This window comes from Malania oleifera, chromosome 9 (genome assembly GCF_029873635.1).
Source record: "Malania oleifera isolate guangnan ecotype guangnan chromosome 9, ASM2987363v1, whole genome shotgun sequence".
NCBI classification, from domain to species: domain Eukaryota; kingdom Viridiplantae; phylum Streptophyta; class Magnoliopsida; order Santalales; family Ximeniaceae; genus Malania; species Malania oleifera.
Genome location: NC_080425.1, coordinates 35304835 through 35332668, shown reverse-complemented (window position 1 = coordinate 35332668; position 27834 = coordinate 35304835). Strand labels below are relative to the sequence as shown.

The 27834-nt window shown below is 37.5% G+C and overlaps 1 protein-coding gene across 2 annotated transcripts in view; it reads right to left on the bottom strand.

Annotated features, from left to right (window-relative positions):
• Positions 1 to 27834, bottom strand: part of LOC131164472 (phosphatidylinositol 4-phosphate 5-kinase 8-like) — a 72015-nt gene that overhangs the window by 22960 nt on the left and 21221 nt on the right. For both annotated transcript variants that reach the window (XM_058121682.1, XM_058121684.1), the window contains exons 6-7: positions 4891 to 5001; positions 4623 to 4810 (exon numbers count right to left, since the gene is read on the bottom strand). In XM_058121682.1, the coding sequence (XP_057977665.1) occupies positions 4623 to 4810; positions 4891 to 5001 (299 nt within the window). The remainder of the gene's footprint in view (positions 1 to 4622; positions 4811 to 4890; positions 5002 to 27834) is intronic.

Genomic DNA, 27834 nt, shown 5'->3' with positions numbered 1-27834 from the left:
ATGTATTGCTTAGAGTTAAAGTAGGTTGGGTAAAATGGAGAAGTGCTTCAAATGTGCTATGTGATCATAAAATACCCTTAAAGTTAAAAGGGAAGTTCTATAGGACTGCTGTAAGACTAGTTATGCTAGATGGTTTAGAATGTTGGGTGACTAAGAAACAAAATATATAAAAAGTAAAAGTTTCCAAGATGAGAACACTAAGGAGGATGACTAGTATAACATTAAAAGATCAAATTCGAAATGAATACATTCGCGGTAGGGTAGGTGTGTCTCCTGCAGAATATAAGATAAGGGATAGATGAATTGGATGGTTTGGGAATCTGCAGCATAGGTCAAATAGAGCGCCAGTGAAGAGAAATAAGCTAGTTACTGTGAGGGGGGGGGGGGGGTTAACAAGGGGTGGTGGTAGACCTAAATAACATGGAATGAAATAGTAAGGATTTAATAGCCTTGAATTTGTTGGAGGAAATTGCCATGATAGTATAAATTGGCAAAAAAGAATTCATTTAGCCAACCCCACCTTGTGGGACTTAAGGCTTGTTTGTTGCATACACACACACACACACACACACAACAGCTTTTTCAAAAGCAAGAAGCGTGCATATATCTTTCTTGCATGCTCCATACTCGGCCATCCAATTTTACAGTCCTTTATCTGCTTAGGGTCTGCCATTCTTCCCTTAGTTACCCATGAATGATTCTCCAAACTCACCTGCAATTCCACCATTCCCACAATTTTTCCTTTTTTTTTTTTTGCAATTCCAGTGCGAATCCATCTTCTGATTTCGGCACCCTCTCATCCGACAACCAGAGCACAGAACCCAAATACCCTTAATCTCCAGAAGATCCACCCCATGACCAGCTCATCCACAATTCCTGCAATTCCACCATTAACCTGCTTTCTTCTTTTGCACCTCTCGTCAGACAAACAGAGCAAAAAATCTCCCACCCTCTGATTTCCAGCAGCTCCACCCTCGGAATCAGCTCATCCACAATGCCTACAACTCCACTGCAAACCTCACCTTCTGCTTCCAGACTCTCTTGTCTGAAAACTGGACCAAAATCCTTCCACCCTCCAATCTCCAGCGGCTTCACCACATGACCAGCTCATCCACGACACCAGCAATTCCACCTTGAATGGCACTTTGGGCTTCTGTGCCCTCTCATTGGACAAACAGACCAAAAACATTGTGGCCTTTGATCTCCAGCAGCTCCACCTAGCAACCAGCCCATCCATGACACCTGCAATTCCAAAGTGAATCCCACCCTCTGCCTCTGCACCCTCTCACTGGACAACTAGATCAAAAACCAATATCAGGTGGCCAGTGGCCATTGCACTCAACCTGGGATCCTCCAATGCCTTCAACACCCATTGTTTTTCCTGCTTGGCAGCAGTTTCAAGATCACTCGAATACAGAACATGGAAATTTTGATGGAAAAGCAGATGCCTGAAGCATAAACAAAAGGTATATGCTCACTCTTCACTCCTGAAAACTGTTTCATGTGTATGTTGTTTGTGCACATGCGTATATCCAGATTAGTCGTCCAAACTTATACAAGCATCCTATCTTTTTACAATTAAATGGTGCACAAATTGACATCCATTAGATGAATGATTTGGATCTCTAAAAGTGAGAAACAATGGAGGTACTTATGGAGAGTGAAATTCCAGTTCCAAGTAATGACATATGATATAAAAAACTGTGTATGCAGTCTCCCTATGATTTTAATATGTATTCATAATAAAATTATAAAACCAATTGAGATATTTAAACTAGTAATTTTCTCAAATGTGCTGCACTAGAGATAAATTTATACATTTTAAATAAACTATTGAGATGAAGATCATATTTAAGAAAAATACAAGTTATATGAAATAAATTGTAGGTAATTAATTAGCATATAATCTGAACAGTATTCTTTAGATTATTGTGATATCCAAATTTATCATAGCTTTCCATTTAATTACATGAATTATGTAGTATATTATTATTTTTCTCTTGATAAGTGCAATTGCAATACTGCGTTTACTATATTATTAATAGATTCTACTAGATCACTTGATTCTCCAAATTTTTGCTTATCCTTCTTCTTTTGAGCAGTGGAGACTGGCATTGATTCAACCCTCAGGGTTTGGGTTGGCTTTTGAGTGTACTGCCTTTTTTTGAGATGGAGAAAAGAGTCACTACCTCTGAAGGACGCTTGCATTGATACAGGCAGAAACGTTGGTTGAGGAGAGCTGAAAGCCAAAGTGGATTGAGGGAAAAGAGGGTCAATCCTCACCTGTCTATGTTGTTGCTGCTGGCTTTGCTTGAGGGAATATAGCTGAGCTTTGAGGTGCTGTGCTTCTTTCTTTTTGAAAGCTGGAGAGAATGCCGACGTGCTCAATCATTTGCATTAGCTCATCATGCAATCTTTGGATGTGGTTCTGACATTTTTTGATGTGGATGGATGTGACATCATTTTAATTTAACAAAAATTTTAAAATGAGATCTAATATATGGCCCTGATTCTATATGCAAACTTTTTTTCATTTTACCACATGACTAGTTATATTTTAGTATAACTAGTAACATAAATATCCAGTGTACCCTATATGTATTTTTAAGAAAATTAAGAACACTTTGTGATGATCATATTTTCTAAGGATGACACTAATAAAATATGGTATTAAAGAATTGTATACTTCAACTTAGAATATTAGTTATGAGGAAGTTTAATATGGTATTAAAAAATTTTATATTTAAGAATTAGAATTTTAGTTACAAGGAAGTTTAATATGTGCATTTATCCATGGAAAAATACTTTAAATTGTAATAAATTGTATGAAATGTTTTATTTTATGATAAAAGGTTGTTTATTATATTGGGTGACTGAAATAGTTAATTTTACTCGTTTCCTCAATAATGAATTATGAGTGTATCAACTTTCATAATACAGTTGAAATTAGAGATAGGACTATACCTTGTTGGCATTTTGAATATTTTAGTGAATCAATTTATACAAATGAAATTCATAAATCATTTAAATATTATTTATTATTCAAATAATGATCATTTAGACATGAATGGTTAAATAAAATTTTGACGTAAGTTTATTTTTTCATATAATTTCAAAAGCACTTGTAATAATCTTTTGTTTCGATAAAAATAAGTAAAATAATTTAAGAGAGAAATTTCACTTCACTACTAAATCTCTCATTTAAATTCCAATGAAATTTCATTGCAAAGTTCAAATTTCAACAAGTTCGAGGTTTCGATAAATTTCAGATGATTCGTCAAGACTTCAATGGACTTTATGCAAAACAAAAATTGACTGCCATTTTGATTTCAAGGGTCAAATTTCAATGGAAATTTTGACAATTTCATGGAAATTTAAGACCATTGCTCCACCAAATCCCTATCATTAAGAGGTCTACAAAAGTGCAGATTCCAGGAAACCAATGGGCTACTCAAATCCCCAACAAAGAAAGATATTGCTCTATTTGGCTCAAAGATCAGTTGAAAAAGGCGACAGAATGAAGTGGATAAGGGTGCATTATCCAACCAAGGGTCTTTCCAAAAACAGATTTGAGAGCCCCTCCCACCTCAAGTTTAGTGTGAGGGATGAAAGAAGGATAAAACTGAGAAATGAACCTTCACACTTCCCCAAGAACATCTTAAACTAACATTGGCATCCCACATATTCTCATCCAACCCAAACTTACTTCTTATTACTCCATGCCAAAGGGATGACTCTTCTAGAGAGAAACATCATTGCATTTACCTAAAAGACCCGTGTTTTTAGACATCAACTTCCCTAGACCCAACCCTCCCTCCTCCTTTGACCTACAAACCTGACCCTAGCTAACTAAGTGGTCCTTGTGATCCCCCCACCACCACCAAACCACAGAAAGTCTCTCATGATTCTCTTGAGCTTGCTAGCAATTCTCATTAAAATCCTAAACACAGATAGGAAATATAATGGAAAGCTAGAAAGACAACCCTGGATCAAGGTTATTCGGCAACCATTTTGAACCACTGGCTCAACTGGTCAGACAAACTTAGTTACTTCCCCAGATTGGTCACTATCCAAGTTTGAAAAGCATGCTTTTGAATACTTCTTGTCCTCTTTCTGGTTGTATTCCTTCTCAATCATTATTAATAAATTTCTTTTGCTATCAATATATAAATATGTTAGTTTTGATAGATTCAGCGAGATTTCTTGTCATATTTTTTGTTCTTTTTTATTTTCTTTCTTCACAAATTTCTTTCCTTACCAAAAATAAAGGATAAGATACTCTCTTCAACCTACTACCTGTTCCTTGGTTGCCAAATCAACAAAGCACAGCAACATAAATGTTTGAGGAAAAAAAAAACACAAACAAACAAACAAGAAAACAAACAAGAAAACAAAACAGTAGACAGAAATGAAAGCAGAAACAAGGATGCGAAGACTTCTCATCCATATATAATGTTAATCTGAAAATTAAGAGGAGTTCCAGCATCGGCCCATCCTCCACCCCTATTTTCTTAGGTTCAAAAATAAAATTTGTTACGTATTGAGCAACAGGGGAACAGATTTTAAATTATTTGCTCAAGTAGTTTCATGCATAGCAGCATAGCTACCCAAAAGGAACTTACTTAAAAAGAGACTCTCGCAATGATTTGTCCATATGAAATTCATATGAAAGATCAAGATCTTTCAAAGTGGTACTTCCACTAATTTCACATTTCTTAGTGTATCTTCCTTGTGATGACCCCTTCAAGTCATAACGACGATGAATTCGTAATTCTGTGCAAAACATATTCCCCATGACCACAAAACGTACCTGAAGATTAAAGGCATAAATCTTAAGTAACAAGAAAAATTAATTAAGAAAATAGAATTACATGACCTGTTACCAGATACCTTCTTTCCACCTTTTAGTGTTATACGATGGAGCCCAAAAAATTTTGTTATAAGAGTATTTTCATGCTGTTTCACATGATCATAATACTTGAGCAGCATCTCTAGTAGTGCCTATAAAAGGTAGATCCCAACACAGTCAATGCCCTTGCATAAGGAAACAATAAAAACTAATTTCTCAACATATAGTGCTTACTTTTCCCAACTAATCTTTAAATCCCTCGTGGCAAATATATTAAAACAATTACAAGATTTATTAAGACTGAAGACACGTAAGACCATTCATATCCATAGCATGGAACATAATGTGTATATTTTCTTTAAAAAAAAGAGCAGCTCATATGAAAAAAAAAAACTGAACAACTTGTTCAAATCAAAGAAGAGTTAGCATAAAATAGTTCATCACAACTGTCAATAAATTGAGCTAACTATTAATCACCAACCAATGCCAACATTTCTTCTAAGCAGAGCTTTATTCCAAGTTTCTGAGTTGACTACATGAATACTGCTCAAACAACATTCTTTTTCCCTTTCCCCAAATTTTGTACCACCATAAGCTAGACCTATATCACTTCTTATACAGTCATGGGTATTAATGCTTTCTATCCTCATCGCCCTGACTAAGGATGAGTATCAGCTTCAGTCAAACCAGCAAAACCAACCAAACCAAGCACTTTGGGTCAGTTTGGTTCAGTTTTAAAATTTGTCAGTTTGGTTACAGTTTTCAAAGTTTGACAAAATGGCAGTTCAGTTTGGATTGTAGGTTGGAACATGAAAAAACCAACCCAAACCACCAAATTGGTGCCCACACATTTTTATTATTTTTATACATCATATATATATATATAGTGTGGTATAGGCTGAGCATATGTCAGGAACTTTAATAGTTCATATATAAAAGATCATGGTTGGGCATATGCTTTTGATTTTTTATATTGTAGTTTTTGGAGTACTCTGTGTTGTAATGTTTTAAGTTCATCCTTGAGGGATACTCTTTTTATCAGCAAAAAATATATATATTATTATTTTAAAGCATCAAGGAGATGCCAACACATGGTACAAAACATCAACCACCTTGTATTACAAAATGATCATTGACAATGTTCCCACTAAGCCAGCTGGAGACAGCAGTAATCCATTGGGCTTTGCAAGTAGCGAAGTAGATGAATTTTTTAACGTTCTCTTGTTTCTTTCTTTCCAAGCGCGCCAAAAGATGGGGAGATGGATGAGGTACAAAGCCTTTCGATTCTCCTTTGCGGCTCTAATGCCTTTCCAAGCCCAAATCTCCCCTACAACTGAATTTTCCATAACCCACTGCTGTGCATTCGAGGAAAGAGCCAAATTCCACATGTTCCTTGTCCAGGGGCAGTGGAGAGGAATGTGGTTGACTGATTTTGCATCATACATATAAAGAAAACACCAATCCGTGACTGTAAGCCCTATTTTCTGCAGATTGTTGAGAGTTAAAATATTTCCATGCGCGGATTCCCAAGAAAAAAAGACAACCTTTAAAGGGGCTGCTGCCCTCCAAATGTGAATCCAAGGGGAGTTATTGCAATTTGTTCCCAACAGTGAGAACTTCCTATAAAAAGATTTAATAGAAAAAACACCATTTTTGTCCAAAGCCCATTTTGGCTTGTTGGGCATGTTTTGGTGATGGAAATTGTATAGAAATCTGTAGAATTCAAAGTGTGTGAAGTTAATCTGCCACGTTCCTTGTAAAAGGAATGTCCCAAAAAATTCCCTGATCAGTGATTTGGAGATGATGACTGATAAGGGCATTTCTGTCACAAGCCAAGTTGTAGATGGAAGGAAATGCAGCTCTAAGATTACGGTTCTCCTGCCACACATCATGCCAAAAGTAAAAATTGGCCCCATTCCCCACTTGAAATGTCACAAATTGAAAAAATCATCCCATCCTTTCTTGATGAATTTCCAAACACTCACTCCAAAGGGACCTCTTCCATAGTGTGTTGTCCAATCATTGTGCTTTAGCCTATATTTAGAAACAATAATATTCCACCAAAGGTGGTCTTTCTCCTTCATGAACCTCCATAACCACTTCCCAAGGAGGGCTTTATTGAAAGTGAGCAGGGATTTCAACCCTACACCTCCTGAACAAATGGATTGTTTGACTCCCAATCTAACAAGGTGGTATTTAAACTCCTCCCCGAAGCTTCCCCAAAGAAATCTTCTCTGAACTCCCTCCAATCTCCTAGTGATTAAGGCTGGTAAGGGAAGTAGAGACATGAAGTAAATTGGAAGATTTGTCAAAGTGCATTTGATAAGATAGTAAGTTTGCCTCCTCTTGATAAGAAATTTCTTTTCCATCCTGCTAATCTCCTTCCAAACTTCTCAATAATAGGGTCCTTGACTCTTTTATCCTTGAATTTGGCTCCAAATGGGAGACCGAGGTAATAAATGGGAAAGGTTCTGATCTTGCAACCCAAGAGACTAGCAAGGAAAGTCCCCCATGAGTTCTCCTCAACTGGAATAAGCTCACTTTTTCCATGGTTCAATTTTAGGCTTGAGATGGCCTCAAATCCTAACAAAATGCATCAGAGGTTAAGGATATGGAGGGGATCATATTCACAAAAAATATTAGTATCATCTACGAAAAGAAGATGAGAAATTTCTGTAATCCTTCCATTTTTGCCACCTTGAGACCTCTAAAGATCCGTTATTCGGCAGCTTTCATTAGCATGAGGCTAAGCACCTCCATGACCAAAATAAACGGAAAATGGGACAAGGGATCTCATTGTCTCAAGCCTCTCGAGGAGTGAAAAAAATCAAAAGGGCAACCATTAATGAGCACTAAGAATCTTGGGTTTTGATACATTGAGCAATCCAACTACACCAAAGCTCACCAAAGCCCATTTTCCTGAGGAGATAAAGAAGGAAATTCCAATCAACATGATTGAATGCATTCTCTATATCTAGTTTGCACACTATCCCCCTTTTTCCTCCCTTCAGATAGGCATCCACCACTTCATTAGAAATAAGGGCAGCATCCATAATCTTGTTGGACTAACAAGGCTTAATCTCGTTTTGATGATAACAAATTAAAGTTACAAATTGTTCTTTCAAGTTAAGTTTCCGGAATGATGAGTTTCACATAGTAAATGGTTATACTTGGAAAAGATTGAATGAAGCCGAAGTTAAAGCTACAAGCCATGAAGAATATGAGCGTATAGAAGTGTTGATCAAGCTTGGACAGTGTTAAAGCTATACAACATGAAGACTTAGGATTTAATTGTATTTATTTTTCTAGAGTCTCATGTAAGTACTTCTAAACTTCAATATTGTGACTGAAGCTCTTAGGATTTAACTTTGGGACTTAAAGACCTGATTTAGAATCTGGAAAATATTTTTATAAGGTCCAAAATACTTTTCAAAGTTAATATAAACAAGTTCTCAAATCAAAATGTGAAAAACACTAAGTAGCATATTGTTCAGGCGACTGAGGTTTACAACTCAGGCGACTGATATGCTACTGCCACTGTAAACAAGAAAACAGAACAGGGTCAGACGATTGAATTCTCGGGGTTAGGCAACTGAACTGCTACTGCCTATTCTGGAGTGCTATTTTTAAATAGTTCAGGCGACTAAGGTCTATGTTTTAAACTTTCTAACAGTGCTGATTTCTTTCCAAGATCGAAAGATTTGGTTTCCAAACTTATGGAAAACAGTAAGAATTTTTCCTACTCTATATAAAGATGATTTTACGCAATTAGGGTAACCAATACTCGCACATACACATTGAAATTCTTCATATACTCTTGATTCAAACTCTGAAAAGCTGCTGTGAGTTTTTTCCGAAAGCCCTAAACATATTCTGATTTCAACTCTCCTAATTTCTTATACTACAATCAGAATCCCTTTGCAATCTTTGTGAGCTTCTATTGCTTATTGATATTTTGAGTATATAGTGCTTCTTATTGTACAAATTCTGCTCTATTGTGAGTGTGTTATCCTTGTACGAACAAATTTATATTGCTGTTTTTGCAATCGGACGATTCGGGGTTAGAATCGTTGCCTAGCGAGAGGGTGTTCTCGTTTGAGAGGGGTCTCCACCTTCCAACGGAGAGAAGCGTACTCCAACTATTGAACGGAGTGGGTAAAGGAAATCCTCACAGCAAGTTGCTTGAGGCAAGGACGTAGGCGGTAAGCCGAACCTTGTAAAAAATCCGGTGTTCAATCTTCTTCCCTATCTCTTTAAATTCTGCAATCATAAACTGCTGTGTATGTTTTTGAATTAATTGGGAAATTCTCTTGAATGCTGAGTTCGGTTTTGAAGTGCTTTGAATAAATCCATTGAGTTGTTAATGGTTTGTATGTTTTAAAGTTTTCAGTTGAAATTCAGAAAAGTGCTGAATCTTGGATTTAGTTTCTGTTAGGTAAGGTAAAGCTATTGTAACTGGTTGTGTATTCAAGCATAAGAAGTTAAGGTGCTGAGTTTGCATTATTGAATTTTTTGCCTTAAAAACATGCTTGATTGTTGATTGAATTCAGGGGTGATTGTTGAACTTGCTGAAAGCTAAAATTCAGAATCTATTTTTCAATTTCATATATATTCCTAGGATTATCTATTGGTATAGTATTGTTGCTGATTAGTAGATTGAGTTTGATATTTGTGTGAGATTGTGATTGGCATATTTAAAAAGATTTAAAATAAACTGAGATTCCGCATAATAATTTTTAAAATACCCAATTCACCCCCCACCCCCCCCCCCCCCCCCCCCCCCCCCGCCCCCTCTCGGGATTACACCATTACTTTCAAATCTGTCCTCCAGCCACAAAAGCATGCTGATACTAACCAATGACTTCTGGCATTGCTTTTTTGCAGCTTTCAGCAAATGCCTTGGCAATGATTTTATAAATGCTTCCCACCAAGCTGATGGGGCAGAAAACTTTGATGCTAGCAGCCCCAGCTTTCTTTGGAACAAGAGTTACAAAGGTGTTATTTATGCAACTGACGAATTTTCCTGATCTATGGAACTCCTCGAACAAGTTCAACAAGTCATGTTTGAGTAGGCTCCAATTAGCCTAAAAGAAAACCAAGGAGAAACCATCCGGCCCAAGCACTTTATCCTTATTGCAAGTTTTAATAGCTTGGAGTACTTCTGTTCCTTCAAAAGGTCTCTCAAGCCACTCTGCAGCGAAAAAACTAGGGGATCTAAATTTGATGTCATTCTTTATAGATCTTCAAGACTTGGATTCAGTGTAGATATTTTTATCAAAATCACAAATATATTTTCTAAAGTCCTCTTCCCTAGTTTAGGTGACTTCCTCAATTTCAATGTTGGAAAAGGTGTTGCATCTATGGTGAGCATTTGTTGTTTGATGAAAGAATTTTGTATTACAGTCCCCCTATTAGAGCCATAGAGCACTAGTTTTCTGCCTCCAAGATATCTCTTCAAGATTGATAACCTCATACAATTCCTTATTAAGCATAGCTCTTTTGGCTCCCTAATCATACTTATGACCCTGGATACATTCTTGCTTGCCAATCTCGCTTGGGCATTCCCAAAATTGCTTTTTGTTCCAAATCTTAAGCTTTTCTTTCATTCCTTTCAACTTTGAGACAAGCACAAAACTAGCCTTTCTCGTGACTAGAATAGAAGACCACCAAGTTTTCACCAACTCCCCAAAACCATCATACTTTAACCACATATTCTAAAAGTGAAAGGGGGTTGGCCCCAATTTAACTCCCCCCTGTGTCAAGGGAGATGGGGAAATGATCTAAGGGCCTAAGAAGTATACTCTGAATCACATGAGGAAAATGAACTTCCAATTCAACCAAAAAAATTAGGAACCTATTGATCCGTGATAAGGAAGGTGACTCCATGGAGTTGGACCAAGTGAAGTTGCCACCTATGAGAGGGAAACCAATAAGGGCATTCACATTAATAAAGTCAAGGAATTCTCTTATGCTAATAGTTTCAAGGCTACCCCTACTTCTTTCATGCAGACACACAATCATATTGAAATCACCTCCAATAATCCAAGGAGCATCCCATCTACTCCTTATCCCAAAGAGCTCATTCCAAAAAAGAGACCTAGGGGTCCTTCACCTAGGCCATACACCTATGTGAAAATCCACTGAAAGTTATCTTTCATGATTTTGAACAAGCAAGATATTGTGAAGGAGCTTATGGAGTGTTCCAACAATTCAACAAGACTAGAATACCCCCTTAGCTAGCAACTACACCAAATGATACCCAATTATAGGCTTCTCAGCACCAGAGTTCATTGATCAAGAGCTGCTCCATCATCTCCACCTTAGTTTCTTGCAAGCACACCAGGTCACCCCTCCAATCCTTAAGAAAGGACTTGATTACGCTCCTCTTAGCTTTGTCATTGAGACCCCCCATGTTTGAAGAAATGATTTTTCTTAACATGATTTAACACAATAGCTCCGGCTGCTGCATGCCTCTTCCATTTATGAGCATCCTCCTGTTTTTCCATAATTCACTATGCAGTCCAAGAACTTTAATTCCCTATTGGTATCCAACTTTCTAATACTTCTTGTAGGTTTTTTAGGGATTGCTTCCCATTTCCTCTCTTCCCTTTCTTTCAATATCCTCAAACAATAGTAAGGCTCTATCCTCAAACCCTTCGAAGGACATGCCTATGGTTTTGCTTACCGATTTTAGCTTCTAAAGGACCCAAACAAATACCTGTTTCTAAGCGCTGTTCAAGTCCAAGGGCTAGTCTTCCAATATCATTAGGAGAATTAGGAGGTTCCCTTTCCAAAACCGTCTCCTCTTGAGTTGCAGCTTCCTATGAGGGGAAGTCTTGTAGGGGAATAGCCTTCCCAAAGTGGACTAGCCTTTTGGTATCTTCCAAAGGACCATCATGTAGCTTAAAGGGAGAAAAAGAGTTGGGATTGGACTTTAAATAGTCAAGTGGGATTGCAAGGTCGAAAAAGGTCCCCTTATTTATAGCTCCAATGCCCAAATTAAGGCCCACATTGACATCCTCAAATGAGACAAAGATTCTAGGATTGCCTTTATTAAGCTTGGGGAAATCCAAAGAGTCACCTGCAGCACTGCTTTTCTCCCTCACAACACTTGCAAAGGATCGTAAGCACTTGTCTTCCCCACCACATATGGGTTAAGTGTCAAGCCACCACTCAGTAATAAACTCAAAGATTTGCCACAAAGAGGGCAAGGGCACACAAGAGTTGTACTATTTAGAACTGGGTTCAAATCCATAAGGGAGGCCATCAAATTCTTCACCTTATGCTAACATACTCGAGATGCTGGGCCCTTCTTTGTGGGAGAAAAAGAACAAAATCCCAACTCGGCTGCCAAGGAGATCTCCATCCATCCCTTGGATTCAAACCCCTTCATAAATGCAAGAGTTCACCAACCACCACGGTTGGTCTCCATAAGGGCAAGGTAGTTTCCATACTTGTTTGAGTTCAACTTCAAAGTGAGGGTTCTATCCTTGTTCCTTGTTCGACAAAACCAATAATTAGCCTGGTGTATGGATTTCTTCATAGCCCAGAATTCTTCCCAAGATTCAAGAAACCATTTGTTGACTTTAGGAGTCCAATCCTATTTTGATAATGACAAATCACTTGGTATTTGATCTATGCATTGAGATTGTGAATAGGATCATTACTTAGCATGCACAGAAGATAAGGAAGTCATGGAAGTCATGAGGAACTTAAAGCATATATTCCTGGCACATTCCATGGAACTAGACGAGCAAAAGAGCAAAAGGATGAAGAAGCAAGCTTCAAGATCTTCAAATGCAATGGGTAATTAGATTTGATTGCATCTGCATATCTCATCTGATATAATTGGAAGCTCAAATATACTCTAGACTGACCATAGGACTCATGCATTTCATGAAAAACTCATTTACATTAGTTCTAAGTTGGATGGACTTTTCGAGGCAAATTTTTCTGAAATATAGAGGCCTCATCGATGAACCCCATGGCTTCGTCAATGAAGGCATAAAGACCACTTAGCGATGAACGATTTGTTCTCGTCAATAAGAAAATAACGAGAGCTCAAAAATTTCAGATAGGTCTCTCGTCTACGAACTCATGTTCGCATCAATGAATGAGTGTTTAACACTTGTTGACAAATGTATCCACTCGTCGATGAAGCTCGCGGCGGCAGAACGGCGTCTCAGCATGGACATGGACGAAAACTCTTTATTTTAAATGATCCAATGGCCAAAATTTCATCAAAACCCGAGAACACTTATAAACTTAAGCTAAAAACCCTAGAGCATCACTTTGAGCATACATCTTGAGAGCTTTAAACGTATTACACACATCTTGCCTGCACTCCAAAGCATTCACATCAAGTTTAGGCATTTCGTGTGTTGAGTTTCAAGATCAAAGGGCATTCATTCAAATCTTTTGGCAAACAACTTGGGTATTGAAGTTTAGTAAACAAAGTATCTGGTTTGATATTTAATCTTACTCTCAAAGTTTTTATTCATTCACAAACTGCTTATCAAATATTATTTGAGAGACAGATTTTGAGTTCTTAACTTCTTATATATATATATATATATATATATATATATATATGTTTTGTGAAAACTTGTTTGAGAAAAGGATTTACTAAAGCTCTATAATCTTTGAAAATCATCAGGTTTATCATTTCTTCAAAGATTTCATCTCAGCTCTGTTTTTGTTAAATATATTGATCTTTACCGAAAACTCATTGTTTAAATATTTTATAAAGATCGTATATTTGAGATTTAGATCTTTGGAGAAAAATTATTGTTTAAATATTTCTATAAAGATCATAAATATGACTTAGATCTTTGAAGCATTTTTTATCAGATTTAATCTTTATACAAAGATCATATAGTTGTTATTGCAAAAGACCTTATTCATCATTTCGCATAAACTCACTGAGCTTCATGCTTTATCATTTGAGTATGTACTAGGATTTATATTGTACTCACTAGCTTGTGTAGAAGCATTTGAATTTTTGTAGAAAATTGTAATCTTATTGTTGTATTAACGGTTCGGGTTGTGAACCGGGGTGAGGAGGAAGCTACGCCTCTTGTAAGCAACGGATTGTAACGGGAAGCTCAATCCCAGTTAAAGGAGCGGGTTTTAGTAGAATCCTTGAGTGAGTTGCTCAAGGTGAGGACGTAGGTCGGGTTGGCTGAACCTCATAAAAACTGCGTTTGCATCTCTTTTCCATTAACTCTTAAATTTCCGCTTGTGTTTTATTCTCAATCTTGCATGTGTGTATGTTGCTACATATTACAAGAACTTGAGAATTAATTGGGTGTCATTGAATTTATTAAGATATTAATTTGAATTAAATTCATTAGATAACTTGATAAGTTGAAATTTAAGTATTCCCTAACTTGTAATTATTTTGTTAAACATTAAAATAGGGATTAAGTGATAAAATTAATTTAAATAATTTTTAAATACCCAATTCACCCCACCCCTTTCTCTTGGGAGTACACCTAAATTAACACCATTTGAAATCTAGAAGTGGAGAAGAATTGAAATAGTATTTCTTATTATTTTAAAATTAGGTACAATCTGAATGTCTTATAAACTACAAGGATAATATAAAAAGAAAGAATAATAAAGGAAAGAATAGAAAAAAAGGAAGGAATGAGAATTTCTAACAAATCTCCTAGAATATCTGCTATAAATATAACCTTGAATATCTCCTAAGATTATTTACATAATTACAAGAATTTCTCCTATAATCAAGGAGAGTAGATTTACATAATTACAAAAATTTCTCCTATAATCAAGGAGAGTTGACTGGATAAATTTTGAAACTTTCCAACACTCCCCCTCAAGTTGGTTTGAAGATGTCTTCCATAGCCAGCTTGCCAATCAAATTTTCAAATTGCTTCTTTGGTAGTCCTTTTGTAAGTATATCTACTACTTGTTCAGTAGTAAAGATATAGGGTAAACAAATCAGTCCACTGTCCAGCTTCTCCTTTATAAAATGCTTGTCGACCTCAACATGGTTTGCTCTATCATGAAGCACTTGATTGTGAGCAATGGCTACGGCAGATTTGTGACTTTTAACTCTTCCAATAATTTTTCAATCCACAACACTTCACAAACTCCATGAGCAACTGCTCTAAATTCTACCTCTGCACTACTCCTAGCTACCACACTTAGTTTTTTGCTTCGCCATGTAACCAAATTTCCACCAACAAAGGCACAATAACCAGAAGTTGATCTTCGATCGGTTATACTCCCAGCCCAATTTGCATCAATGTATACCTCAACTTGTAGATGTCTATGGTCTTCAAACAATAGACCTTTTCTTGGAGTTCCCTTTAAATATCTTAGGATTCTATAAACTGCATTAAAGTGGTCAGGCCATGGTGAGTGCATGAATTGGCCTTTTCATACTGATAGCAAAGGCTATGTCCTGTGTATGTGATAGATAAAGTAGCCTTCCAACCAATCTTTGGTACTGGTCTCTATTGGTTACTTCCTCAGGCTTGGCAGGTTGTAGTTTAAGATTAGGCTTTATAGGTGTCTCAGCTACTTTAGACCCTAGTAAACCTATTTCTCCAAGCAAGTCAAGCACATATTTTCTTTGTGAAACAAAAATACCTGTTCTTGACCATGCAAATTCCATACTAAGAAAAGTCACCCAAGTCTTTAATCTCAAATTCATTAGCAAGCATCTATTTTAATTTCTTAAGTTCCTTGCTGTCATTACCTGTCAAAATAATATCGTCAACATAGACAATTAGAATAGCAACCTTCCCTTCACTTGAGTGCTTATAGAACATGGTGTGATCAGCTTGACCTTGGTTGTAACCATAACCCTTTACAGCAAAGCGTTCAAACCAAGCTCTTAGAGATTGCTTGAGCCCCATTTTTCTTTAGCATAACATTCCGGCGACAATCTTCACGTCTCACTTCAGAAAATACCTCTCCGGTTGGAGGCAAAGGCTGTTTACCAAGAATCCTCCCCCTGACCTCATCAAACTCATCATTGAGTCTAGCCAAGAATTTAAAAATTCTTGCATTTTGCACCATTTTCTTGTTGTAATTGCAATCATCAGGGCTCTTCCATTCATAATCATTGAATAGATCCAAGTCCTGCCACAGTCCCTTAAGGAAATTGAAATACTTAGTCACACTATCTTCCCCTTGTTGGGTCTTGCCAATTTTTTGCTGCAATTCATAAATCTGGGAATAATTTCCAAGGTTAGAATACATCTGACTAACATTATCCCAAAGTTCTTTTGCAGTAGGATAGCACATGTAATTAGCACTAATATCTTCATCCATTTCATTCACAAGCCAATCCATAATCATGGAATTTTCAGCATCCCATATAGTATATGATGGGTCCGCTATGTCAGGGGCCTTGGTTTCACCAGTAAGGTACCCAATCTTACCTCTCCCACGGATATACATTTGAACTGACTGAAAGCATCTCAAGAATTTGGCTTCATTGAGACGGATATTTGTGATTTGGACTCAATGGGGTTCGGTATGGGCTACCTTGGTTTCAGTTTTGGTGTTGACCACAGGTTCAGGTCTGGCCATGGGTGAAGTTTCGAAAATTTCAGACATAATGGAGGCAGAAACGAGTTAAGGCAGTGAGGCCTAGGTTTTAGAGGCTATGACTGTCGAAAGGAAAAGAAAACCAAGCTCTGATACCATCTAGAAGTGGAGAAGAATTGAAATAGTATTTCTTATTATTTTAAAACTAGGTACAATTTGAATGTCTTATAGACTACAAGGATAATCTAAAAGGAAAGAATAATATAGGAAAGAATAGATAAAAAGGAAGGAATGACAATTGCTAACAAATCTCCTAGAATATCTCCTAAGATTATTTACATAATTACAAAAATTTCTCCTATAATCAAGGAGAGTTGATTGGATAAATTTTGAAACTTTCCAACATGAAATCCGCCAATTCGATCCCATCTGGTATTCTGTAATTCTAAGCAAATTGTAACTTCCCCCTCCTAAGACCGGGTCAATAGACTTCCTTTCAACCACCATAGTACACTTCCCAGCCATCAACATCATGAAAAGATAGGCAGCAAATAGAAACCAAGCCAAAGAAGCAAGCAAACCAGGAAGGAGCTAGCAAGATTGAGGAGTAAGGAGAAGCACAGAGTCAACCAATGGGAAGCAAGCGAGTAGCAAAAACCCCAAGAAAAAGGTCGAAGAAAGGGCCCAAGATGAGACAAACAAAGGACTACTTGACTAGGGCTTGAGGGATGGAGAAGCCTGCTCAAGCACGAGGGGAATCGTGGTTGAATGACAATGAGGAGAGCACAAGGCTTGCGAAAAGAGGAGAGAGAAGTTAAGGTTGTGTGTTCCAGAAATCGAGGTTGAAAGGGATCTCCAGTTCAGACAAAAGCAAGAGCAGAGAACCTCCATTGTTGACAGCGAAGGAAGACAACAAAGGGAAGCAGCAAGGGTAGTCGGCGAGGGAGTTTGACTTCGAGCATCATTGCAACTCACAAATCTGGAGAATCCTTCAACATTGAAGAAAGAAGGACCTTTAAGAGAGAAGAGGCTTCAAGTCTTCAATCCTTGGACAAGGAAGAAGCTTCAAGCCTTTAAAGAAGCTAAGATCGTCATCGAAATTCGATGATGGCTGACGTCCGGTGGGGCTGGTTTGATTTAGGCTTGAAGATGGAGACAGAGTGTCAGCACGAAGTCTCGGAGCTTCCAATATCCCATCCTTGAGGAATATTGTATCTCAATATATGTATGTGAGTGTGTGCGTGCATGCGCGCATGTGTTTGTGTGTGCACGCGCACGTGTGTGAATAATCAATAATCTACAACCATGGGGAGAAAATAGAAGAAATTGAAGATAAGAAGGAAGGGGAAGAGAGGAGAGAGGAGATACATGGGGGAAACTCACGTTCAACTAAAATTCAAATTCAAATTCATTCTACTTAAAATATAGCTTTCACACAATATTTATAAGAAAGCCTTTAGCGCACGAAATTACAAATATACCCCTAACACTACATTACATTACATTAAAAACATTACAAATATTACAAGCAAGCCCCCAAATACACATAATATTATACTAATTAGATTAAACACACAAGTAACTACTAACTAAACCTAACAATCCCTTGACCCAATTCTTCTTAATTATTCCTTAACAAGGATCTTACCAGGGTCTTGCTTCTTGTCTTGCATCAAATCTCCCCAAGATAGAAAAAATTCAGCCTCAAATTTTGAAATTTTGGAAGATCGGAAGTAAGAAGCAAAATTGAATTCTTAGAAAGCCAGTGCTTGAGTGATACAATAAACCACATTCCATTCACAACACCATAGAATTTTTTGAGAATTGGCATCAATGAACTCATCAGGGACAACAAATTCTACAACAAGAATTTTTGAAAAACTTTGGATGTCTTCAAACACATGCATGCCCTTCTTTTGTAGTGTCTCCAATTTGAGTAACTCTAACAACTTCTTCGTCTTGGTTGGTTGGTAGTGTGGGCTGCAAGCTAATCTTCTTACCATTATAGTGGAAGACATACGTGTTCTCATGTCCCTAAGTCACACCCAAAACATCCAACCAAGGAGAACCAAGGAGTACATGGCCAATAATCATGGGTACAATATCACACCAATCATTATCAATATAGTCACCCATTTGGATAGGAATCAAACATCTTCATAAACATGTAAGGTAGTGTTATCAATCCAAAATATCTCATAAGACTCTGGATGAGATCTTGGATGAAGTTGCGTACGAGTTGACACCATAGGACATTTTCATCAATGATGAAATTGCATACATTTTCCCCACACTTAAAAAAAGGTATGGAATGGCTTGATAATATGTCCAGAGTATGACAAAAGCTATTCATTCTTCCAGTAAGACATTAACCAAAAGCCCTTAAGACGATTAGCTAACAATCCTCAATCTATTCTTGCTAATCGTAGATCAAATTCCTAATTTTCAAGAACTATCTTCAATTCACTGTTGACCTTGAGCGTGAAATGAAACAAATTCACATAGAAAATTCATAAAATATAGCAAATAAACCTGATTTTGATGTTGGAAGCGATGATTTCTTGCTTCTCGTATGAAATTATCATGCTTGCTTGCAAATTATAAGATCCACAATCAAAATATCATGCAACAAATCAAAATATCATGAAAGAAACCCAAAATGTTGTAGCTGGATCGTTTTCTCATGAGACTCATGAGACTAGCAATTACAGACCATTCTGAAACTTTCTCTCACGTGGACATGAGTTGCCGACAGACTTTCCAGCAATGAAATTTTGGGTGAAGATAGATCAGGTGTATTGCAAAGGTGGTCATAGTGTATAGAAGGAATCCTGGAAATTAGGGATTTAAGAGAGCCAACGGCTGGAAATATTTATGCCGGTGCATGGGTCCACATGGCTGGTCAGATGGTGATGAAAATTTGAGGGGAAGAGTTTCGAATGGTTCTGTTTTCAATGGAATGGGTGGTGTTGCAGAATGGAATCTGGAAAGTGGTGTTTGAACAAATGAAGACATGACTGCTCAGAACTGATTTTCAGTTTTTTTTGTTGTTTTTTGAAATCTAGGATTGGTGATGATGGAAGACAGTGATAGGAAGTTAGAGAGAGAGAGAGAGAGATGGAAAAAATGAAGATAGAGATAAAGAAGACGAAGAAGAAGGGAGAAGAGGAGAAAACAGAAACAGATTTTAGACAGAACAGAGGAGAAAGAAAGGGAATAAAGAGAGAGTATCAGAAATCAGGGGGAGAGAGAGAGAGCTATGGGAAATAAGAGGGGAAGGAAGGAGTAGGAGAAGACAAACAGAAAGAAGAAGAAGGGCACAATGCTGCTCTGCAGCAGGGGATTAGGGAAACAGCAAGATATCTGAACAGAGAAAGAAGGAAAGAGAGAAGAAGAGGGGAAGAAGAAGAGTGAAAGGGGAAGATGGGGGAATTGAAATGGAAGAACAAAGATAGTGGTTCGGCTCTGATACCAAATGATGCAAGGGCAGAATGAAGGATCTGCAGCCATGAGGAGAAAATAGAAGAAATTGAAGAGAAGAAAGGGGGAGAGAGGAGAGAGGAGATACAAGGGGTTTTACTCACATTCAACTCAAATTTGAATTCAAATCCAACCTACTTACAAGTTACAACATAGCTTTCACACACTACTTATAAGAAAGCCTCTAACGCTTGAAATTGCAAATATACGCCTAACTTCATTACATAACAAACATACCCCTCTAGAAGACACAAATATTACAAACAAGCCCGCATAAACACATAATGCTATACTAATTAAACTAAACACACAATGAACTACTAACTAAACCCAACAATCCCTTGACCCAATTCTTTTTAATTACTCATCAACAAGGATCTTTCCAAGGCCTCGCTTCTTGTCCTACATCTGTGAATATGTTTTAGAGTGCATTATTTTTAAGTTGACTTGTTTTTGCATGCCCAATTTAACTAAAATTCAAGATTAAAGCCTAAGCCATTGACCCGAACTGACTAAAATAATGAACCGCTGTTTTGACCATTCACAATTTGGTCGGTTTACAGTTTGGTTTTGGTTTCGTAGTGAAACCAACCCAAACCAAACCATGCTCACTCCCATTCCCATCTAGAGCTACTCAGCATGGTCCATTTAAACATCTTATGGACTTATTCTGCAATTTTATATTTGTACCTGAATAAAATAGCCTTCCACTTTTATTCTTCATCACCATCAGTGTCAGAATCATCACCATGCTTAAATATAATTATCCAGGATTAATTCAGGTGTCTAACAAGGATTGTGATATCACCCAATTAGTTAAAGATGTCTAGAAGATCCTTATTTGAATTTCTTCTTAATTTTAGCTAGGATTTAAATATTAATGTCAAAAACTATTTTGAGATCCAACAAGTAAGATACATAAATGAATTTTTTAACGATAATGTTGTTGTAGGTTTTTTAAAATCAAAACAAAATCTTTTTGATAGAAAAAGAAGAAATTTTATTGCAGAAGAGAGAATATACAAGAAGGAGCGTAAGAAATCCTCCTTATATGAGCTGATAACCAAAATAGAAAAATAGAAAAAACATCAAAACAAAACTGCCTTCCAATCACATTGAAGGTCAGAGAAAGACAGCCCTTTAAAACAATACCCTAGAGCATAGAGCAAGATATATTTTTCCCCCTGAAAATACGAGCATTTCTCTCCAACCAAATACCCCACAAGACAGCAAAAATTCCACAAGTCGATCCATCTCAACTCCTTCCAAAACCACTAAAAGAGATAGTTAACAAATGCAAGACAGGAAACTGTAGCATGGAGAAATTATTTTGATTTTCTCTGGAAGTCAGCTCTAAAGAATAAGGTCAAAGGTTTGTCTCGTCCTAGGCCCACAAAGTTAGGCCCAAGAATCCATTTGGTGTATTGTCACTATTGTGTAAAATGGAAGAACTAATCACAATGATAGGTCTCCGCCAATGCCAAGGTTCTGGACAAGTAATAGTTAAATCCCAATAAAGAACTTATGGTGGTGGAAGATTGTTCAGCAAGATCAAATTCATACATATCAGAAAGTTGACGATAAAAATGAATAGCTTCTCCAGTGAACCCACTTTGCCATCAAGTTGACATACGTTTTTGCTCCTCAAGTGAAGACGTTTCTTTGCTTTTGAAGTTGAACTAGGTTTTGACTGTCCTAGAAGCAATGGGGGAGCTCAGTTGCTCTTCATGCAAAATGCTTTTTTCGTTTGTGGGCAATGATGTTAGAATTACCGAGAAGAAGTGACGCTGGTTCTACCAAATTTACCTTGAGGAAAGAAAATGGCTTTCCAAACAGTTACATTGCTTTCTCCTTACAAAAACTGAGAACCATGGATCAATATTTTCAGGGCACCAATTCATTTCTTTATGCTGAGATTGATATCCAACAGTCTTTCCGTAGGTTTCTATCCCTGGAAAGGATCCTAAACATAGGCACATATTCCAGAAGGGAAGGAGGCAGGGAGATGGAAGAGGCTCCTTGAGATTGTGAGAGGCATTACAGAAGGAAAGCAAAATGAAAGTGTTAACCATGGTACTGTGCCACTAATGTGTTGCATGGATGTGGCTCCATAAACATTAGACCAGAAGCTGGGAACACAGACCAGCTTCTCTGTGAGAGCAAACAATCCACCATGGAGTTCGGTGAAGCTACAGATCAGAGGCATGAGAGAAATTCCAGCGACGAACAGCGGGGTCAGAGGAACTCCGGTGAAGAAAACCAAGAAAGGAAAGCTTCTGCTCAAGGACGGTTTAGCAATCACTTAAATGGGGGGATTGGGGAGGGATTTCAGTGATGGAATTTGATATTTCTTCAACGCAATTACAGGCGAGGAAACTTTCACGGCACAACTAGTTTTAAGGAGAAATGGAGATTATGGACTTAACTGGGCTTGTCAAAACAGGTTCGCTGGGCCTAAATTAGAGAACACTAGGAACAGCCAGAGCCACTTACAGCCATGTCTTGAAAGCCGGCTGGAGGGTACAGGCTCACATGAGGCCGGACCAGAATTTCAAAGAGGCCAAGGATTTGTTGGGCTGGGAGGAATCCAGGCTTGAGTTCAAATCAGTAGGCAGGAGCCCTCTTCTTCAATAGAGTGCTTCTTTTTGGCCCTGAAGAAAAAGCAGGAGAGAAGAACAACAGTGCAGCAAGAGAAGATACGGATCGACGAAGATGAAGCAGGGGAACAGAGGGATGTGGCAAGATCAAAGCTGCAACAAATGAGGCATCTGAAAGAGTAATGGGAGAGGCCTCAGCAGCGTCCAAAGGACCAGGAGCTTCGTCATAAGTCTTGCATACACTGTCAGAAGTCCATAAACGAAAGAAGAAGAAGATGGGTGAGGAGGGCTTCTATGACAAGAAGAAAGGAAAAGGAGTTTTGAAATCATGGAGTCAGGATGAAGCTCTGATTTTGCAGAAGATGGTAAAAAATCACTGTTTTTGTTTGAATTTGACACTGAGTAGTTGCTAATTGAATAAATGAGGAGGGACGGGAAGGGTGGGATAAGGCAGAAGGTATGAAGTTTCTGGAGGAAGGAGCAAAAAGATAGCCTTAAGATCAAGATCTCCTTCATCTGCCGAGAATCGATTTGGTTAGACATGAAAAATCAGAGTACAGATGCTGCCAGGATTTCAAAGAGAAAGTCTTTCCACAGCAACCACAGATTCAATCCCTTTCAACAAATCCGAACCCTAAAGCTCTCTTGTTATACCAGTGTGATGACAAGTGACTTGGGGAACAACATCCTGGGAGCAAATTTGGGGAACACAGCAATTCCTGAAGGTAATCCGTGTACTTCTGGCCCTTCTCAAATTAGATCTAAATTGTTGAAGAGCCATAAGGAATTAGAGTCTGAGTGAAACCGAGAACTTTTTGACCTTTTAGGGGATGAAAGAGAAAACCAGGAGGCCCAGGAAATTCTTGAAGATTTGGGTCTAAGCTTGACTGCTCCTTCTGGGATTTGGTTAAACTAAAGATAGAGAACATAGGGGAGAGGTAAAATAGCTAATAAATTGTCATGGTAACTGGTTAGATTAGCTTCTGTCAGTGAACTATGAGAAAGGGGGCATGTTTTCAAGGTTTGATAGTGTTACCAAATGAAGCTTTTGTCCTAGAATGTTAGATGACTAAGGGAGTTAGATAAGAGAAGGTTGTTAAAGACCTGGTGAATGGAGTTAGCTCACATATTATATTTTTACAACAGTCTAAATTAGGTGAGATTGACTCTTTATGTCTTTAGGAGTATCTGGGATTATAGATTCAAGGAGCAGAGTCATTCATATCGTGGCATGGGATACCAGGCTAGTTGTTTGTTTTGTAAAGATTGTATTCCTGGTCCTTTTTCTTTGACTTTCTGGCTTCTACACAACATTTCCAGCAGAACAATTTTTTTTCTTCAAGAGGTGGATAGCAGGCTATGCAATCCCTCTTGGGTGGTAGGGGGGAGACTTCAGTGTAATAAAGAACTCTAGGGAAAGGTTTGGGTGATCAAGGGTGACTAGTAGCATCAGAAATTTTGACTCTTCCATTCGAGATTGCGGACTAAGGAATGTTCCATTGAATGATGGTTGTTTTACATGGGTGGCATATGGGGGAGGACAAGCCTCAACTCGCATCAACAAATTTCTTTTTTCCGATGCAAAGGAAGAGTAGTTCCCAAGCATTGTGCCAGGGGTGTTGGTTAGGCCTTCTTCTGATCACTTCCTGATTCCTTTGGACTCTAACCCCATACAATGGGGTTTGATCCCTTTCAAATTTGAGAATATGTGAATTTCGCATCCTTCCTTCATGATACCATTGGAGTATGGTGAAAGGAAAGCTATGTTCAAGGGTGGTAACTGGCAAGGCTTTAAGTTGATGAGAAAACTGAAATTTTTCAAAAATACGCTTAAGGTTTGGAATAAAGAAGTGCTTGAGGGACATTAAGGAAACTAAAATTAACATTTTGAAGGATTTCAATAGTATGGATAGATTGGAGGAGTATGGCTTGTTATGGGAGGAAGATAGAGTTAGAAGGGTTCACTTTAGCAATGATATGGAGATGAAATTGATTAGAGAAGAGAGGAATGGGCGTCAAAAATTGAGGGTTAGTTGGGTTAGAGAGGGGGGTTATCATTCTAGGCTTTTTCATGGGGTGGCTTATTGGGAGAAGGAGAAAAAGTCTCATTAAGGATTTAAAGGTAGATTCAAGGAGGGTGGTGTAACATCATAACGAACTAGGGATGAGATCACTAACTTTTATAAAGGGTTGAAGTGTAGGAATAGGTTAAAGGTGGAGGGCTAAATTGGAGACCAACCTAGGGAAGAGGTGGCTAAGTGGTTGCGGAGGCTGTTCGATTTGGAGGAAGTTTGAAGGGGCAGTGTTTGATATGGGTAAAAATAAAGAATCAGACTGGTTCCACAATGGCTTCCTTTCAGACAGTTGGGAAGTGCCAAAAGAGGATGTCATGAAATTCTTTGAGGAGTTCCACAAGAGTGGAGTGGTGTGCAAGAGCATCAACTCTACTCCCATTGCTATTTAATCAAAAAAAGACAGTTCAAGAGCAAGAAGGATTTTAGGCCTATTAGTCTAGTTTATAAAGTGTTAACTAAGGTTCTTTCAAGAAGGGTTAAAGATGGTGATTGTTTTTTTGATAATAAAAGAAGAACAAATATGGGGTGTCTACCCGGGACATCACGACAATGAGTTGAGGGGGAGTGTTAATTGTTATTTAGTCATTTAGCATTATCATCATGTGTTTAAGAGTTTTTGTTAGTAATAAGTGTGAGTTAGTAATGGTATTATGGCCATTAATATTATACTTGACATATATCATAAATAGAGGGGACCTATCATTGAAGATAGGTCTTCAATTTTACCCAATTATTCAACAGGTGGAAAGGGTGACGAGGAGTTTAGATGGATGGAAGGGGTCTCTCTTCTCTTTAGAGGGAAGAATTACTCTAATTTTGCCTTGTCTTTCTAGCATCCCACTTTATTTTCTATCTATTTTTAAGATTCCACAAGGATTGCTAGTAAACTTCAGAAAATTATGAGACTTTCCATGGTCTGGCATCGAGAGTCATAGTTATAACTTAGATGGGATGAGGTCTGTAGGCCTAAGAAGGAGGGAGCATTGGATCTAGGAAAACTGGTGCCTAAAAACACCACCCTTTTTTTGATAACAAAAGAAGATTTCATTAATAGATAAAGAATTTACAAGGGAGAGAATAAGATATGACCCAAGCCAAACAGGTACACTCCAAAACTAGAGAAATAAAAATGCCCAAGAGAAAAAAGATTATCAAGTTAGTGTGTTCCTCCAATCTCATTTAAACTCCTTGAAGTTTGCCTCTCCAAAAAATCCATAACCAACACACCACAACAAGGTCATGTATTTAATTTTTTTCCTAAATCAGCATCTGGTTTAAATTTTCCCAAAAAATTTTTGAGTATTATGTTCCATCCCTAATCCCCATAATACCGTGAAAAAACCACACTTCCATAAAGCTGCCCTATTTCCTTCTACCAAAGCCTATGAAGGATATACCTAAAAATTCGTCCAACAAAGGAGGACAAACTCAGCTCCCTCCCATAACACCAAAAATCATATTCCATATCCTCCAAGAAAATTCACATTGCAAAATAAGACGAGAAATTGTCTCAGAGTTCTTCTAACAGAGCACACATACATCAGGAGGGAGAGCCTTCAAAGATCTCCTAATTTGCAACAAGTTATAATATTTATCTTATTAAACACTACCAACCCAGTGAAAGCCTTTATTTTAGGGAGACCTTAGCCTTCCAAATAATAGAATAGAGTGGGAAAGAAGAATCGAAACAAATCAAAAATTTTAAAAACGATTTGCAAGAATACACTCCTGACTGGTCCAAAGACCAAGAACAAACATCCCGCCCCAAAGAAAGGTTACTCCGATTCAATAGAGATAACAAAGGTGAAAATTCCACCATCTCCCTATCATTAAGAGGTCTCCAAATGTGGAGATTCCAAGAAACCAAAGGACTGCTCAAGTTTCCAACAAAAAAGAAATGGCTTTATTTTGCTTATAGCTTAGATGAAAGAGACGAGAGAAAGAAGTGGAAAATAGTGCATTTACCAGCCAAGGGTCTTTCCAGAAATGAATAGGAGAACCCCTCCCCACCTCAAGTTTAATGTGGTGGGCGAAAAAAGGATAGATATGAGAAATAGTCCTCCACAGACTCCCCAAAGAACATCTTAAATTAGCATTGGTATCCCACCCATTCTCATCCATCCCAAACTTACTTCTGTTACTTTATGCCAAAGGGAAGATTCTTCTAGAGGGAAACGCCATAGCCATTTAGCTATATGAAAAAAAAATTTAGACACCAACTTACAAATACCAAACACCCCCCCCCCCCTTTTTCCTTTGTAGATCTACAAACCTCAAACCAGCTTACTAGATGGTCCCTATGACTCCCACTGCCAGACCACAAAAAATCTCTCATAAACCTCTCAAGCTTGCTAGCAATCCCCACCAAAATCTTAACAACAGGCAGGAAGTATAACGGGATACTAGCAAAGCAAGACTAAATCAAAGTAATTCTACCCCCAGAGCCCAAGGGAGATGAAGGTTCCCTTCCAGACATCCATGGTCTAAAATTTCCACAAAATTGTCAAAATTGTTGTCAAAATTTCCAGTTCCCATCACCCTCAAAATCAAAAAGGCAACCAATTTCTATCTTACAAAATTTTCATTGAAATTTCTACGAATCATCCAAATTTTCTTGCGATCTTGAAATCTTAGTGAAACTTGTGGAAATTTTAACTATAAAATGAAATTTCCTCAGAATTCAAATGAGAAATTTAGGAGTGAATTGAAATTTCCCACTTAATTTAAATTTTTTTTTTTTTATCAAAAGAAAATATTATTACAAGGGCTTTTGAAATTATATGAAAAAATAAACTTACAACAACATTTTATTTAACCCTTCATATCTAAATTATCATTATTTGTATAATAAAAAATATTTAAATGATTTATGAATTTTGTTCGTATTAATTGAATACATTTAATGCGCTTTATGTTATGGATATGTTTGATACACATATTATATTACAACTTTTCCACAACATACACAACATAGTTGTATTTAACTTGTAATATATTAGTCCTAAAACTTATATTATTATGTCTATTAACCATTTATAAAGTTTCATAAAAGAATTCCATGCTTTACTATTGATTTCCATTATATTTTCAAATCAAAATCAAAATCAAAATTTATGTACTTTTGTAGCTTCGTAATCAAAATTTAAGACCATGCAGCCATCTAATCTCTTTGTCACCCTTTCCATTATTGGGTTCCAAAAGCACTTCCCTTTAGCTCAATGGTTATGTTGTTAACACCGGAGGGGTCCATAGGTGTGCTTGATACACATGGGTGAGCACCAATTTGACCCCAAAGCTTAAGTCTATTGGA